This window comes from Mandrillus leucophaeus, unplaced genomic scaffold, assembly GCF_000951045.1.
Source record: "Mandrillus leucophaeus isolate KB7577 unplaced genomic scaffold, Mleu.le_1.0 Scaffold276, whole genome shotgun sequence".
NCBI classification, from domain to species: Eukaryota; Metazoa; Chordata; class Mammalia; order Primates; family Cercopithecidae; genus Mandrillus; species Mandrillus leucophaeus.
The window spans coordinates 4,225,905-4,243,852 of record NW_012102876.1 but is presented as its reverse complement, the minus strand read 5'-3'; the positions used below and the strand labels follow the sequence as shown (position 1 = coordinate 4,243,852).

General features: G+C 37.2%; 1 protein-coding gene across 2 annotated transcripts; it reads left to right on the top strand.

The window, feature by feature from the left end:
- Positions 1-216: 216 nt before the first annotated feature.
- TMEM126B (transmembrane protein 126B) lies at positions 217-7,072 on the top strand. 2 transcript variants are annotated; one of them, XM_011984950.1, is made up of 6 exons: positions 217-330; positions 2,767-2,938; positions 3,310-3,431; positions 4,663-4,856; positions 6,246-6,357; positions 6,608-7,072. In XM_011984950.1, the coding sequence occupies exons 3-6, from the start codon at positions 3,319-3,321 to the stop codon at positions 6,789-6,791; spliced, it is 603 nt and encodes a 200-aa protein (XP_011840340.1). In that variant the 5' UTR covers positions 217-330; positions 2,767-2,938; positions 3,310-3,318; the 3' UTR covers positions 6,792-7,072. The 2 variants fall into 2 exon arrangements, with proteins under 2 accessions (XP_011840340.1, XP_011840339.1); XM_011984949.1 differs by lacking the exon at positions 2,767-2,938.
- The last annotated feature ends 10,876 nt before the right edge of the window (positions 7,073-17,948 follow it).

The window sequence follows — 17,948 nt, the reverse complement described above, 5'->3', positions numbered from 1 at the left end:
AACAGGGAGCTAAACTGACAAATAGCAAGGGAAGGAAATACTCTGCTGGCGATGGGGGCGGACCCACAGGCACCTGGACCTCCTCTAAGCGAATAAGTGGCCGTAATTTTTAGACACCGCGCCCAATCACAGACAGGATGGAGGGCGCGGCTTTTGACTGAGGGGGGCGGGCCCGGGCTGCAAGCGAGAGGCATGAGCCGTAAACCCGCACCACTTCCCGCCCACCAGCAAATCACGTGAGCCATCAAAATGGCGGTGTTCGGGCATGAGGCTGGGGCCAAGCTGAGGGATTCAGGTGTGGTGCCGGTGGTAACTGAGGAAGCGCCCAAGGTAGGCGGAAATCCGAAGTGGTATGGGGGGTAATTGCTGCAGCTTCAAAGTGTTGGCAGAGTCTTCCAAGATGATACACTTAAAGGAGATTTGAAAAGTTAAAACAGCCCCCAAGTCCATGCAAGGAGTAGTCGATTAAGTCTCCAGCTGTTGTGGAAAGAGGCGGAGAGAACGTAGATTACCTAAGTTCTAGTACTCATTATCTGCGGTTTGTTTTCTCTTGTCTCCAGGCCTTTGCACAGGCTTTTTCTTCAACTTGGAATATTTCCCTGCTTCTATCCGTCCCAACTCCCCTGCCAAATTGTTCTCTTTCGGATATTGGTTTAAATGTCACTTCCTCCGGGAAGCCTTCCCACGCCTCCTCTGACTAGATTAAGTTTGCCGTTTCTTAGGTTGTTGGGTTTTTCGTTTATGTCACTCTCTCATTCTGTGTTTAAATTGCCAGCTTTTTTGTTCTGAACTCCCACTACATTGTGGATTCCTGAGGATGGGATGACTGTATCTTGATTACTCGGAGACCTGGCATATACCAGGTGCTCCCTAAATTATGAGAGAATACTGAATAAAATTCTAAAGTTGAAATTTATTATTAGGTGAAAAATGTATTATTAGGTGAAATAATACACATGAAAGCACTACAAAACCGTTAAATGATTTGCAAACTATAAGCCACTCTTACTGGTATAAGCGTGGTGACTAGTTGAGTGGCCTTAAGAGGGGAGGGGTGTAATGAAAGCAGTCGATTCTTTGACAGTGCCTTGCAAAGCTTAAGCACTCAATAATATTTCCTGTGTTCTTTTCAGTATTTCAGTATTTGCTATCCTGTAATCATAATCCTGGGTGTCTGCTTTCCCTATAGAGAGTTCAGGGTGTAGACTAGGTAGGAGATTAGTAGAAGATATTGCCTGGAAGTTTATTTTGTTTTTTGTTTTTGGTGGAAGGTGGAGGACTTCAGTGAATTGGATGAGAGCAAAACAAAAATTTATGTAAGGTTTATGGTTACTCATGTTATTGACATCTGCCATCTTAGTACAATAGATGGGTTAGGTATAGAATCTCCCTTAGATGTTACTATCCCTTGTACTTTCCATTTGGGTGTCCAGGAGAGGAAAAAGATGTAAGTCTAGTCACTGAAAAATTGTAATTTGTAAAATATTTTACTTTTTATTCCCCCTGCCCTCTCCAGAAATGTTACAGAAAAAGATTGAGTACAATTCTGCGATGATGCAGAGAAAGAAATTGGTCCATTATTACTCATTGTGTAATGCCATAAGAAGGTTCAAAGGAGCTCATAACTTACGTATGTTGATGCCAGGAGCCGTGTATAATGAACTGGCCCTTCTATAGTTAGGATTGGTACATACCGCTCATTCAGCAAATGAGTATTACGGTAATATTCAACATGTGTCCATTGACTACAGCATCAAAAGCACTTGGTGCTATTAAAATGCAGATTCTAGGCCTCATCCTACTCCTGCTGAATCCAGATATCTCAGGAGGGAGTTCATGAGACTGCATTTCAAATAAATACCCCATGTGATTCTTGTGCATGCTGAAGGTTGAGAACCACTGATTTATGAAGTATTTTGTGTGTTCATTATGCTTTATCCCCTCTAATCCACTTGTCTAGGACTCCTTAACTTTGAGATTTAGTATTTGCCTTCAATATAAACGTTAAAATTGAGATTAGTGTACATTTGTAAAGAGGCTATTTGGCTAATCTGGAGGAAAAAGAGTAAAAAGCAGTGAATTTAGCGGCAATAGACTTTCCACTTGGCTGCTGTAGTAGGTAAACATTTGCAACTACATATTTGGATTTAACAAATGTTATTAAGACTTTTCACAGAAACTCTAGAGTCTTGCCCAGAGCAAAACATTCAGAAAGGATCCTGTCTGAGAGTGCAGGGTTTGTTTTCTTGTTGTTGTTGATTTGTTTTGTTTTTTAATCTCTCTAGTTTGTTAAGATGCTACTGGCCAAGTCTTCATGGTCCCTTGACATTGGCAGCTGTCTGTTCATCACACTTGGGACACAAGAACCTTCCAACCAAGGAGCCCAGTGCTGTGGGTCTCTGGGGCCCAGCGCGGTGGCTCACGCCTTTAATCCCAGCACTTTGGGAGGCCGAGGCAGGCAAATCACTTGAGGTCAGGAGTTCGAGACCAGCCTGGCTAACATAGTGAAACCCCATCTCTAGTAAAAATACAAAAATTAGCCAGGTGTGGTGGCAGGTGTGGGTCTCTGCTATACTACATAATCATTTCTAGCAAAGGCTCTGCTTCCATCACAGGTGGTAATAGGGAACTGGTTATGTAATTTATGTACTTCAAAGTAGTAGCCACAATCTACTGCCTGTTCCCTTCCTGGAGCAGTGTCCCTCTTTCTGATTTTTCTCTCTCACTGTTCTCCAAGGCAATCCCTGCTCTCTCCTACCTCTCTAGGAAATGAAACACGATTTCCAAAATGAACTCAGTCTTTCATGAGAAACTGAGGATAGAGATGTCAATAAGCAGCCATTGTTTCCACCTCCCCACCTGAAGAGCTAGGAGGACAACTACAAAGGGCCTGACTGCCTTCTCAGAATGAGGAGAGAGGAAAACAGAAACAGTATCAGTATGTTATCCCTCTAAACTAAATCTTAAGCAAGCCAACCTTTCAGACCCTCAGTTTCTCATCTGTATAGAGATAATCATTATACTACCAATTTCTCAAGTTAGTGTGTGAATCAGAAAGCCAATGTCTGTGTGTTGTAGGATGTTTAGCAAGAAAATAAAAAATAATAACAAAAAGCCAATGTCTAACAGATAATAAGAGCTCAGTAAATGTTGATTGAATTATTAACAAAATATGTGAAAGCAGACAACACAGTACCTGGCACACTACTAAACTGTAAATGTTTTCAAATCTGAATCTGTAGAATTCTGTAAGGTTTTATGTAATATGAATATCATTAGCTATTATGGCTCTGGAATTTTTTTTTCCAGGATGTCAAGATGACAGCATCTATGCATGGTCAACCCAGTCCTTCTCTAGAAGATGCAAAACTCAGAAGACCAGTGATCATAGAAATCATAGAAAAAAAATTTGACTATCTTAGAAAAGAAATGTAAGAGAAATACCCAGGCTGAAAATCATTTTATTTGCAAGTCTTTTGTATTGCCATTGTTTCTGAGATCCTATTCTTTGTTATCCTATTCTTTGAGTTGGTTATGAAGAACACATCCTTAAAAAAAAAGAATGAGGGAAACAAGAACAGATGAAAATAGTGGTTTGTTGGAATATTTGGGATTGTGGATAATTTCTTTTGTTTCTTAAAAAGTATCCAAAAGTATTGCTAAAACATTTGTGCAGTAAATATATTTTAATTAAAAGTAAGAGAAAATCATTGGGGGGGTACTTATATTTAATTGGTGAGTAATTATAATCAGTTAAGGATTGATTATCTCAGCCACAGTACTTAGTACAGCAAAAGGGAATACAGATTTCATAGTATAAAGATAGTCTCACATTAACATATTGACTTTTTTTTTTTGAGATAGAGTCTCACTCTGTCACCCAGGCTGGAGTGCAGTGGCACAATCTCGGCTCACTGTAATCCCCATCTCCCAGATTCAAGTGATTCTCCTGCCTCAGCCTCCCAAGTAGCTGAGATTACAGGCATGTACCACCACACCCAGCTAATTTTTGTATTTTTAGTAGAGATGGTTTCACCATGTTGGCCAGACTGGCCATTTTGACTTTTAAATGAATGGAGTTCAAGAATAAAACCAAAGGACAGTTGATCTTATTTCCTGGATTTAGGTATGGGTCTTAATAAGAAAACTAGATCAGATTTTTTTGGATGAAATTTTCTAAATCTTGGACAAATTATTTTAAATGTATCTGGGACTAATGCAGAAATAGAAGGCCTAACCAAATGTAAATAGCTTTTTTTTAGATGAACTTAAGCAAAGTAAATCTTTTAGTTGCAGGAAAGGTATTCTTCGATTTGGGTAACTCATAAAATTTGGCTACATTGGAGCATATTTATATTTATTTGTGACCAAAATTATTTAAAAGAGCTCTATTTTAGAACTACTGTAAATATTCTCAGAAAGAGAATCATGTCCTCTCATTGGAATACAAGTTCTATGAGGGGTGGGAAATTTCTTTCCTTTTCTTTTTTTCTTTTGCCTTGTTTACTGCCCTATCTTAAGCACTTAGAAAATACTTTTCACATAGTAAGTGCTCAAGAAGTATTTCATATTGAGTAAATATGCAATAACAACTTTTTAGGAAAGGCTGTATCCATTAAGTTCAATGTTACAGTGAACTGAATTTTTCTTTTTTTCTATTAGGACACCAAATATATATCAAACGACGTCATTTGGAACAACAGCTGGTTTCTCTGGAATATTCTCAAACTTCCTGTTCAGACGCTGCTTCAAGGTTAAACACGATGCTTTGAAAACATATGCATCATTGGCTACACTTCCATTTTTGTCTACTGTAGTTACTTACAAGCTGCTTGTAATTGATCCTTTGTATTCAGGTGAATTTAAATTCACTAATGTATAATGTAGTTTTGTCTAAGTAAAGTTACTGATTAACATATGCTGTTGCTACTGCTAATAATAATTCTTTACATTTATATAGTGCTATACAGTTTACAAAGTCCCTTCATATACCTTGTCGTATTTAATCCCTGCAAAAATCCTCCTAATGAGGTAAATCGTATTTTTTTCTTTTTGTAGATAAGCAAGCAACCCAAACTGAGGCATGTTCAAGTACACTAATAAACAACATACTGGGAAAAGAATTGACTGTGGCATATAACACACATCATTTCAGTATCCTACCTCCTGCCACTTAAGTTTTGTGACATTCAGCGAGTAATTTCATCTCTGAGCCTCCCTTGTCTTATCTATGAATTAAGACTAATAGTACTCACCTCACAGGATTTTATGAGAATTAAAAGATACTGTAGGTTAAATGACTACCACAGTATCTGTCATATTATGGGCTTTTAATGTTATTTCCTGCCCTTCACCTTACCTTGAGTTTCACAACTAGTAATTGATAGAGCCTCTATCCATCATTCATTCTTCAGGTCCCTGCTTAAGTATCTTTTCCCCAGGGAGACCTCTGATTCCCTCATTGCACATTAGGTGTTTAGATACATTCTCTATATAGTTTATCTTCAAAGTATTGTGTACACTTATAATTATCTATTTAAATATTTATCTCATGTCTTTCATTCCTGTAAACTGGCCAGAACATCAGAGATCAGGTGTCTTTTATATACCACTGTATTCCTAGCACCTAGCACATTCCTGATACATAGTAGATAATAAAAATGTATTAACCTAGAATCCAGGTCTGGTCTGCTAGTTTAGTATTCTGTCATTATAAAATTGCTTCTGGCTGGGCATGGTGGCTCATGCCTGTAATCCCAACACTTTGGGAGGCCAAGGCGGGCAGATCACTTGAGGTCAGGAATTCGAGACCAGTTTGGCCAACACAGTCTCTACTAAAAATAGAAAACCAGTTGGGCGTGGTGGTGCACGCCTATAATCCCAGCTACTTGGGAGGCTGAGGCATGAGAATTGCTTGAACCCTGGAGGCAGAGGTTGCAGTGAGCCGAGATCGTGCCAGTGTACTCTAACCTGGGCAACACAGTGAGACTCTGTCTCCAAAAAATAAAATAGCTTCTACAACAACCACATATGTTAGAGGTAATTCTCTATGTGATAAAGTACAATAAAAACTTTTTTAAATGTGCTGCATTTAGCCTGTTATATGCCACAGAGTTTGAATTTCTGATATTCTTTCTATGGTTTAGTCATGGTTGAGGATAGTGCAGATAACTACTCTGAGGTACAACACTGTCTTAATAGCTCTTGAGTTTTAAAGGAAAACCAAATTTACTTTTGTTTTCCAGAAAATATAAGCAAGGAAAACTGTGTTTTCAGAAGTTCACTGATCGGCATAGTTTGTGGTGTTTTCTACCCCAGTTCTTTGGCGTTTACTAAAAATGGACGTCTGGCAACTAAGTAAGTTGTTCCTTTTCCTTCTTTTTTACTTTTTTTTTTTTTTAGGTTAATAAACTCTCTTTTTTCTTTAGCTGTCTGTGATATATTTGAATCAAAATGTGGTCATTTGGTATTTCAGATAGCTAACTTTTAACTTTTTTGCTCTCTACATTATAGACCTAGAAAGGCAGTTACCAGTTTAGGAGAAGTCAACAAACTTCTAATAGCATTCATATCCAGAAGAAGTGATTAACTCTTTTTTTCTTTTTAGGTATCATACCGTTCCACTGCCACCAAAAGGAAGGGTTTTACTCCATTGGATGAGGCTTTGTCACACACAAATGAAATTAATGGTGATTCCTCTAGTCTTTCAGACTGTATTTGGAATATTAAATGGTCTATACCATTATGCAATATTTGAAGGGACACTTGAGAAAACTATACATGAAGAGTAACCAAAAAAATGAATGGTTGCTAACTTAGCAGAATGAAGTTTTTATAAAGAGGACTCAGGCATTGCTGAAAGAGTTAAAAGTAACTGTGAACAGATAATTTGTTTCTGTGCCTTTTGCCTGGTATAGCAAATACTCAAAAAATATTCAATAATTCAATCAATAAATATAAGTTTCATCTTACATGTAAGATACAAGTTTTATCTCCTGATGGTGTGTCCATTTTGCCTGGTATGTAACAGATAATAAATATTCAGTATCAATAAATATAATAATAGAAGTTTCATCTTTCCTTTTTGTATGCGGAAATGGGTTTGGGCGTCAAGGTCTCATCTGTGCAGCTATATATTCATTCATTCATCAAACATTTACTGAGCTATTTCTCAGGCACTGTGTTAAATATAATAAACATTCTGACTGGGCATGGTGACTCTCACCTGTAATTCCAGCACTTTGGGAGACTAGGGCGGACGGATCACCTGAGGTCAGGAGTTTGAGACCAGCTGGCCAACATGGCAAAACCTCATCTCTACTAAAAGTACAAAAAAATTAGCTGGGCATGATGGTGTATGCCTGTAATCCCAGTTACTTGGGAGGCTGAGGCAGGAGAATCGCTTGAACCCATGAGGCAGAGGCTGCAGTAAGCTGAGATCGCGCCACTACACTCCAGCCTGGGCGACAGAGCAGAACTCCATATGAACAAAAAAAAGAAAATGAACATTCCTTACCTGGAAGGAACTCAATTGAGGAGGATAAGAAGTGTGAACATATACTATGAGAGGATTTGAGAGGGATACACATAATTCTGTAAGGGCACTGAGGGTATGCTTGTTAACTAGGCAGAAGGGGAAGCTGTGGTGGAAAAAAGTAACAATTGAGCCAAATTTTGAAGGAGGAATTGGAAGTTCTTAAGGAAGGTATGGGAATAACATAGCCCATTTCTCTGCATTGATACTATCTTCTCATTTACAAATTGTCTTCACTATATAGTTCAAAGAAATTGTTTTTAACCTTCAGTTCTTGTTTCCAAGAAAGAATATTTATTGAGTGCCTATCTGCCATGCATTGAGATAGGCACCAAGGGTACAAAGATTCAGTGCTTGTCGCTAAAGAAGCTTAAAATCTAAAGAGTTTACAGCATGTTTCTTTAGAGTCTGCTAAGGCATCCCTGAGCTACGCATTTATCTTAGTTCAGAAAATGAACATGGATGAGACGAATTACAGAATGGAACTGTACATCTCATTCTCCATATCCTAACCATATTCATTTTGAGATTTAAAATGTGGTAATCCTGGAAATATAACAAGGTTGACTTAAGTTCACCTCTCCTACCACCAGAAAGCTAAATAGATTTGTACCTTACTCCATGACTTCAGATTGTCTTTGTAATAAAAAAAAGCTGGCAAGGCAATCAGTATTTCCTTTAGCTTAGGAAAGCACTACTTGTCAAAGTGACTATAAGAGGCTGAAAAGAGAAATTAGGGAAACCTTGACCTTCTGGGCCTGAACCCAAAGGTGAAGCCAGGTGAGCCAGTGAAGAAAAGCAACATGTGCAGAAGGTGTGAAGTACAGCTTGGAGCTCCATTCAAGGTTCAAATCCTGGCCTCATTACTTACTAACAGGATAATCTTGAATAAACTACTTCATCTCTCTGCACTTAAGTCTCCTTATCTATAGAATGAGGAATAAAAACTGTACTCAGTCTCAAAGTATTGTATTAAATGAGTTAATATATGTAAATCAAAACAGTACCCAACTCATAGGAAGTCTATATGTATTAGCTGCTATCTTAATCCACTTGGGCTACTGTAACAAAGTAGCATTGACTGGGTGACTTATAAACAACAGAAATTTATTTCTCATACTTCTGGAAGCTACGATTTGGTGTCCGATGAGGGCCTGCTTTCTGATTCATAGGTAATGCCTTCTTGTGTCCTCAGATGATGGAAGGGGCAAAAGAGCTCTCTGGAGCCTCTTTTATAAGGGTAATAACCTCATTCATGGGGCTCTGTCCTCATGACCTAATCACTTCCCAAAGGCCTTACCACCTAATACCATCACCTTGGGGTTAGTATTTCAAAATATGAATTCAGGGGCACAAACATTTAGACCATAGCAGCAGCAATTATTGTTGCTATTGCTGCATGTCAAGTATTATGGTCCTCTTCCTAGTCTGTAGTTATCAGTCTAGCACTTCTGTAGAGAAGATTAGAAAAGTCCACCAAAGATAATCCACAACATATCTTTCATTTGAATAAACATGTATTCACTTATTCAGCTAATGTTGATTCAACACTCAATACTACAGGTTTAGCAAGTTATGTAAACTTTCTGTGTTTTAAAACATATTAATAACTGCTTTATACTGTGGTTCTAAAGAGTAAAGTACATAAAACCATACCATACCACACCTGGCATGTAGAAGTTGCTCAATAAATGTGTTTACATTGTCTGTTTTTCCTGATAGGTGTACAATAATAACTAAGATATGGTCCCTCTTATGAGAACTTACTTTCACTCTTACCTCTTCATTTCCCCTGACTCCCTTCACCATGTGATTTTCCCCACTTTTGTGTTGTTATTGCATTGCACTGCATTGCTTGGGTTGTATTGTGTACTGATTTTCTCTCTGCTTTTGTACAATTGTTTTATCTTGCATTAACTATTCAGTTTTTGAATTTTCAAGTTTAAATAGTAATCTAATAATGAAGAAATAGTATTTTACACATGTGGTTGAATTTCATAGAATTTGTTCACCCACTTTCCTCAGCTTCATTAAAAAACAAAAAAAGAGTCTTCCAAAGATGCATACCCCATACTCCCCTAGCTTCATCATTCTAAAAAACAGGCAAACTAACATTAATAAACATGAATAATTGAATCTTGGTAGCCCTAAACCCCACCAGCTTCACTACAGAAACAAAGAAATCCACTCCAAAGTCTCCCCAAGATTAGACATTGCAGAAGAAAAGATTAGTGAACCCAAAGACAAAGCAAACTACAAAACTACCACAAGAAAGCTTGGGGGAAATTGTTCAGGACATTGGATTTGGCAGCTATTTCTTGGATACGACATCAAAAGCACGAGTAGCAAAATCAAAAACAAGCAAATTGGGACTACATCACACTGAAAAACTTGTGTGTGTCAAAATAAAAAACAGCATGAAAAGGAAACCTAAAGAATGGAAGAAAATAATTGCAAGTCGTACATCTGATAAGTGGTTAGTATTGCAAGTCGTACATCTGATAAGTGGTTAGTATTGCAAGTCGTACATCTGATAAGTGGTTAGTATACAAGGAACTTCTACAACTGAACAACAAAAACCAAATAACTTGACTTCAAAAATGAGCAAAGGACTTGAATAAACATTTCTCAAAAAAGAGATATACAAATGACCACTAAGCATATAAAAAGACACCAGCATCACTAACCATTAGGGAAATGCAAATCAAAACCATCACCTCACACCCATCAGGATGGCCACTATCCAAAAAACAGAAAATAAGAAGTTAGAAACCTTGTGCACTGTGTTGTGAATGTTGCCATTATGGAAAACAGTATGGTGGTTCCTCAAAAAATTAAAGGAAAACACCATGCAGTACAGCATTCTCACTTCTGGATATATATCCAATTCAGAACAAGATCTTGAAGAGACCTGTGCACATTATTCACAATAGCCAACAGGCGGAAGCAACTCAAATGTCCTTCAATAGATTAATAAAGAAAATGTGGTATAATACAACAAAATATTATGCAGCATTAAGAAGGAAATCTTTCCACATGCTACAACATAAGTGAAACTTGAGGACATTACACAAAGTGAAATAAGCAAAATAAGCAGTCACAAAAGGACAAATACTGTGTAATGCCACTCATACAAGGTACCTAAAGTAGTCAAAGTTATAGAAATACAGTAGAAAGATGGTTACCAAAGGCTGGGAGAAATGGGAAGGAGGAATTAGTATTTAGTGGGTATAGAGTTTCAGCGTTGCAAGATGAAAAAGTTCTAGAGATCTGTTGCATAACAATGTGAATATATTTAACGCTACTGAACTGCACAGTTAAAAATGGTTAAGATGGTAAATGTAATGTTATGTGCTTTTACTACAACAACAGAAAAATCCTGCAACCAAATACTGTTTTAGACTTACACAGTGTGAAATAATGAATCACCAGAAGGCTTGCATTCTAAGAAATCTTGAAGAAGTATTTCAAATAGAAGGAAAACGATATCAGATGGAAATCTAGAAAAATGAGGAACACTAGAAGTGGCAAATCTGTGGGTAAATATAAATTGTCCTTATTTTAAAAACTTGTTTCAAAAACAAATGACTTTATATTATGTGGTTTATAACCAGTAGAAGTAAATGTATGACAATAACTCAAAGACTAGGAGGGAAGACATGAAGGTATAAAATTCTAATACTATACATAAAGTGACATAATATTACTTGAAAGTAGATCATGATAAAGATACTCTTGTGGGGGTTGAATTGGCCCCTTCAAAACATATGTTCAAATCCTAAGCTCTGTACCTGTGAATATGTCCTTACTTGGAAACAGGGTGTTTGCAAATGTAATCAAGTTAAGATGCAGTATATTGGATTAGGATGAACTTTATCCAATGACTGATGTCTTTATAATACCAGGTAAATTTGAGTACACAAACACAACAGAGAGGGAAAATGTCCACATAAAGCCACAAATACATAAGGGGGGATACCATGTGAGTACAAAAGCAAGGATTGGAATGACACATCTATAAACCAACGGACACCAGGGATTGCAGGCAACTACCAGATGCTAAAAGAGAAGGATCGAACAGATTCTCCTTCGGGGCCTCCAATAGAAACCAACCTTGCCAATACATTAATTACAGACTTACAGCCTCCAGAACAGTGAGAGAATAAATTTGTTGTTTTAAGCCACCCAGTTTGTGGTACTTTCTAAAGATAGCCTTAGGAAACTACCTGTGTACTATATATGCTAAAGCGATCATTACAATTTTTTAAAAGAATTACAACTAGTAGGATACGAAAGATGATGAAATGGAAAAAAAATCAATTAGTCCAAAAACAGGCAGAAGGAAATGTAGAACAGATAGGACAAATAGAAAACAAATAGAAAGCTGATAGATTTAAACTCTAAAATATAAAAATCATATAAACAAATGGTCTAAACACTCCCCCATGAAAAGTCAGAAATTGCCTAATTTAGATAAAAAGCAAAATCCACCTATATGGTCTAAAAGAAAACCTGCATGAAATCTAAAGACTCAAATAGGTTAAAAGGATACGAAAAGCTGTGTTGTGTTAACACTAATCAAAAAAAACTTATTGGAGTGGCCATACTAATATCAAACAGGCCAAGCACAGTGGCTCATGCCTGTAATCCCAGCACTTTAGGAAGCCAAGTCTGGAGGATTGCTTGATCCCAGGAGTTCAAAACTAACCTAGGCAACATAGTGATATCCTGTCTCTACAAAAAATAAAAAGTTAGCTGGGCATAGTATCCTGTAGTCCCAGCTACTCAGGTGCTTAAGGCAAGAGGATCACTTGCCAGATGGTTGGGGCTGCAATGAGCCATGATTGTGCCATTGCACACCAGCCTGGGTGACAGAGTGAGACCCTGACTCAAAGGAAGGAGGGAAAGGAGCGAGGGAGAGAGGGAGAGGGTGAATTTCAAAGCAAAGAATATTACCAAGAAATAAGGAGGTTATTTCACAATTATACAGGGATCCATTCATCCTAAGTGTTTATTCATACAATAATGGAGCTTGAAAATAACGGGAAGCAAGAGTTAATAGAACTGAAACGAAAAACAGAAAATCCTCATAATGGTTGGAGATTTTAATAACCTTCTCTCAGTATTAATAAAACAAGTTGGTAGAAATTCAGAAAGGATAATGACCATCAGCCAACTTGTGCTAATTGATGTTTTTAGAATTCTTGGCACAACAGCAGAGTATACATTATTTACAAGCACATGTGGACCACTTACCAAGATGGACCAGAATCTACTTTATAAATCTCAATAAACTTAAAAGGATTCAAATCATACAAAGTATATTTTCTGGCCAGAATGGAAATGAATTGGAAATCAATAGCAAAATGGTATCTGGAAAATTGGAACTGTTACTAAACTAACACACTTCTAAAAAATCCAGAGGCCAATCAGAGAAATGCAAATCAAAACCACAATGAGATACCATCTCACACCAGTTAGAATGGCAATCATTAAAAAGTCAGGAAACAACAGGTGCTGGAGAGGATGTGGAGAAATAGGAACACTTTTACACTGTTGGTGGGATTGTAAACTAGTTCAACCATTATGGAAAACAGTATGGCGATTCCTCAAGGATCTAGTACTAGAAGTACCATATGACCCAGCCATCCCATTACTGGGTATATACCCGAAGGATTATAAATCATGCTGCTATAAAGATACACGCACACGTATGTTCACTGCGGCACTATTCACAATAGCAAAGACTTGGAATCAACCCAAATGTCCATCAGTGACAGACTGGATTAAGAAAATGTGGCACATATACACCTTGGAATACTATGCAGCCATAAAAAAAGATAAGTTTGTGTCCTTTGTAGGGACATGGATGCAGCTGGAAACCATCATTCTCAGCAAACTATCGCAAGAACAGAAAACCAAACACCACATGTTCTCACTCATAGGTGGGAACTGAACAATGAGATCACTTGGACTCAGGAAGGGGAACATCACACACCGAGGCCTGTTATCGGGAGGGGGAAGGGGGGAGGGATTGCATTGGGAGTTATACCTGATGTAAATGACGAGTTGATGGGTGCTGACGAGTTGATGGGTACAGCACACCAACATGGCACAAGTATACATATGTAACAAACCTGCACGTTATGCACATGTACCCTGGAACTTAAAGTATAAAAAAAAAAAAATCCACAGGCCAAAGAGGAAAGCAAAGTGAAATTAGAAATTCTTTTGAACTGAATTAAAATAATACAGAACATTTAAAAATCTATGGGATACAGTTAAAGCAGTACTTGGAAATTTGTAATGATAAACACATATGTTAGAGGGGAAAAAGATCTCAAATCAATTGCCCCAGCTACGTTTTTAAGAAATGAGAAAAAGAGGAGCAAGTCAAATCCTAGATAAGAATAAGAAAGAAATAATATAGAACAAAGGGAAAAAAATAGAAAACAGAAACCAATAGAAAAGAATCAATAAAACCAAAAGGTGGTTATTTGAGATTTTCAAAAATAATAAACAATTAGTCAGATAGATCAGGCATAAAGAAGGGAAGACATAAGTGACCAATATCAAGAGAGATGTTTCACCACAGATTCTACAGATGTTAAAATATAACAAGAAAATATTTTTGAACAATTTCAGCCAATAAACTTGAGAACCTAGGTAAAATGAATAAATGAATATTTGATCTTGTTTTGTGAAGATTTGTGAAGTTCACCCAAAAAGAAATAGATAATCAGAGTAGCCATATATCTATCATGAGTACTGAATTTGTAGTTAAATCCTCCCTACAAGGAAAATTCAGATCCAGAAATCTTCACTGGTAAAGTCTATCAAACATGTAAGGAAGAAATAATAACAATATGATGCAAACTCTCCAAAAAAAATGAAGAGATGGGAACACTTGCCAACTCATTCAATAAGTCCAGCAATGTCCTGATGTCAAAGCCAGATAAAAATATTTTGAGGAAAGAAACTACAGCCTAATACTCCTCATGAACATTGATATAAAAACTTTTGACAAACTTTTAGCAAACCAAATACAAAAATATGTACACAGAATAGTACCTCGTGGCCAAGCGGGGCTTGCAAAATTGGCTTAACATTTAAAAAATCACTCAATATGTTTTGTTCCACCAAACCCACAGCAGGAGTCACCCCAAAAGTGACAGCAGGGGAGTTTCCACAAGGGAATGTCCTGAGTCATCCTGAGACTAGGCTGGTTGGGATTCATAGAAAGAAGCCCTAAACACCAGGGTGATCAGTCCAAAGCATTTATTAGGGGAACTTTTATATGGGTGAACTGCAGCAATCCTCACCACAAACAGCAAGAGAAAAGGCTAGAAATTCACAACAAGGGGATTAGGATATGGAGTTTATATGAGGGCTTAAGGAATCTGGCTCAGGGCCAGTTTATTTTAGTGTTTCGGGCAACAACCTAGATACCTTTATCAGTGCCTGGAAATGTTTTAAGGTCTCAGTTTGGATTCAAGCCTACTGGGAAAAATCTGCAGCTGACCGGGTCACAAAGCAGTCAAGGCGCTCTGTGATTTTTGGTCAGGACACAGAAAGATGACTGGGGAACGTGGAGCCTCTACACAATATAATTCACTGATCTGTTAATAGATGATCATCTGAATAGACACAGAAAAAGCATTTGACAAAATCCAACATCTGTTCCTGATAAAAACTCCCAGCATATGAGGAAAAGAAGGGAACTTCCTTAAGATTTTGAAGGGCATTTACAAAAAAAAACTATAATTAACATGATGATGGTGGGAAACTGAATGACTTCCCCCTAAGATCACGAAAAATGCAAGAATGTCTGCTTTTTGCTTCTAGTCAACATTGTATGGGAGAGTCTAGCCAGATTGGAAAAGAAGAAATAAAATTATCTATGTAATTTTTAAAATCCTATTTAATTTAGCAAGGTTGTAGGTTATAAGATTTAAAAGAAAAAATAAATTGTAACTCTCCAGATAAGCAATTAACAAGACCAAGCAATTTGTCCATTTTGTCTAAATTGTTGAACACACTAGGTTAAAGTTGTTCATAATATCCTCTCCTTATCCTGTTAATGTGTGTAGAATCTGTATTAATGTCCCTTCTTTCGGTCCAAAACGATTTAGTTGTTTGGTCTCTTTTTCTTTTGATTAGTCTTATCAGGGCTTATTGATTTTATTATTTTCAAAGAATCACAGTTGGTTTTTTTATCTATTGTTTTTGTTTTTGTCTTTTCTCTTTCATTTATTTCCACTCCTACCTTTATTATTCCTTCCTCTTTGACTTCCTTTTTGCTTAATTTGATTTTTTTAAAAAAAATATTGATTTGGTTGATTTTGCCCTTGATTCTAGGGCATAAGCCTTAGTCGTTGGATGTAGTCATTAATTCTAAGATGTTGCTCAGTGGAATGTCCAAAGTTCTCACCCAGTCTGTATAACTTGGAAATATTTAAATTTCAAATATTTGAATTTAAATATTCAAAAATACACTATCTTCCCAGCATCAGACGACTGCTGAAATTTCACTTCAGCTCTTCCAGTCTTCCAACTGTTGCTGTCCATTGGGTTCTTTGGGTCTTACCACTTGCATGTACTGTTATATTGTGAGCTAAAGCTTTGAGGGGATTTTTTTAGACAGATTTTGGGACTCCCTTTTCAAGGTTCCTGCCCCAATTTTCAGTTGATCTGGCATTTCCAAATTTCAACTTCTGAGTTTTTTAGAATGGGAAGAATGCTGCTTTATACTGGCACACTATTCCCCATGTACTGCACAGACTAATGCCCTCATGAAAAATCCTGGATAAATGTGGATCTTACCCACTATTTTTCCCTTCTTTCTAGAATTGTATACCCTCCTGTGTTTTCATGCTACTTTGGTTGCTTTCTAGGGTCTTCGAAAAGAATCTCTTCCTTGTCCAGAGTTTATAATTGTTATTTGCAACAGGGTCTGTCCAACATAAGCTACTGTGTCACTTCCAGAAGCTAGAAGTCCCTCTTTTATTTTATGATTATTATCTTTGAAAAGTATGGAATCTTCCTGGATCAACTATTTTCAGCAGATTCATGCAGCATTTAAGTCACAGCCATATCCCAGCAATTTTTCTGCGTGACACAGGATTTTATAGACAGTCTAGGTAAGAGATAATAGGTAGTAGCAATAAAGGTAGTGACAAGTGGTCAAATTACATTTTCTTTCATTCAGATTATTTTATGTACCAATATTCTGTTGTTAGAGAGTTCAGACAAGCTATAAGAAACTAAATTATCTTTTCTCTTTCAGCATTTCTCAAAACTTTTAAAATCAAAAGAACTGCATGTATTTTTGGTAATAGAAAAATATGCTTTGACAAATTGTTCTTTATTTCCTATTTCCAAAAAGAGCTTATGGTTGTCTGGTGCAAGTATCATAGACATTGCTGATTTCTGGCTACATTTCTATCCCCTCTCTTCCATGCACAGCCCAAGTTCAGCTAAATTGTCTAACATAAATTTTCATAGATGCTATGTAGAGAATTGCTAAATGGAAGATGAGTGGAATCTGTGAGAATAAAGAGTCACTTCCACTGCCTAAATAAGAGATGATTTGTGTAAAGAATATCTAGGAAGAAAATCAATCAATGTTCATGACTGATTAGTCTGCAAGGAGTAATGTAGATGAACTTAAGTTTCTGGCTTCTGCAACGAAATGGATGGTGTTGTCAAGCCCTGAGACAAAAAACAGTAGATATGAGAGAGGAAAACATATGTGATTTTCAGCTTTGGAGTATGAGATGTCCTTGAGATTTTTATTTGGAGGCACCTATCTAATATCCATCTGCAGTATTGCCTCCATTTTTTTCTGTACCATATGCCTCTTATCATAGTGTAACTATGAATTTTTTAACTCCCGTTTTTAATAACTAACGTTTCCCAGAAAATAAAGCAAACAAAAGGGAGAAAATTCCTAGTCTGGCATTTTAAATATTCCACACTCTGGCTTTTTTTTTTTTTTTTTTTAAACGTTTCAATCTATTGGCCATTATTCTCTACAAGATGGTGGTTTATAGTGTCCACATAATTAGGAAACAGACAGTTATAGAGAAGGCCTAGTGAAGTTCCATTCAGGCAAAGGTAGTGAGCACAATATTGTGATTTGTTTGCTTAAAACCTTGAGATGAAAAGCAAAGTGAGTAAAAGAAAGACTAGATGGCCAGGCATGCTGGTTCACACCTGTAATCCCTGCACTTTGGGAGACCGAGGCCAGTGGATCACCTGAGGTCAGGAGTTCGAGACCAGCCTGGCCAACGTGGTGAAACCCTGTCTCTACTAAAAAATCTGCAGGGGCCAGGCACGGTGGCTCACGCCTGTAATCCCAGCACTTTTGGGAGGCCGAGGCGGGTGGATCACGAGGTCAGAAGATTGAGACCAT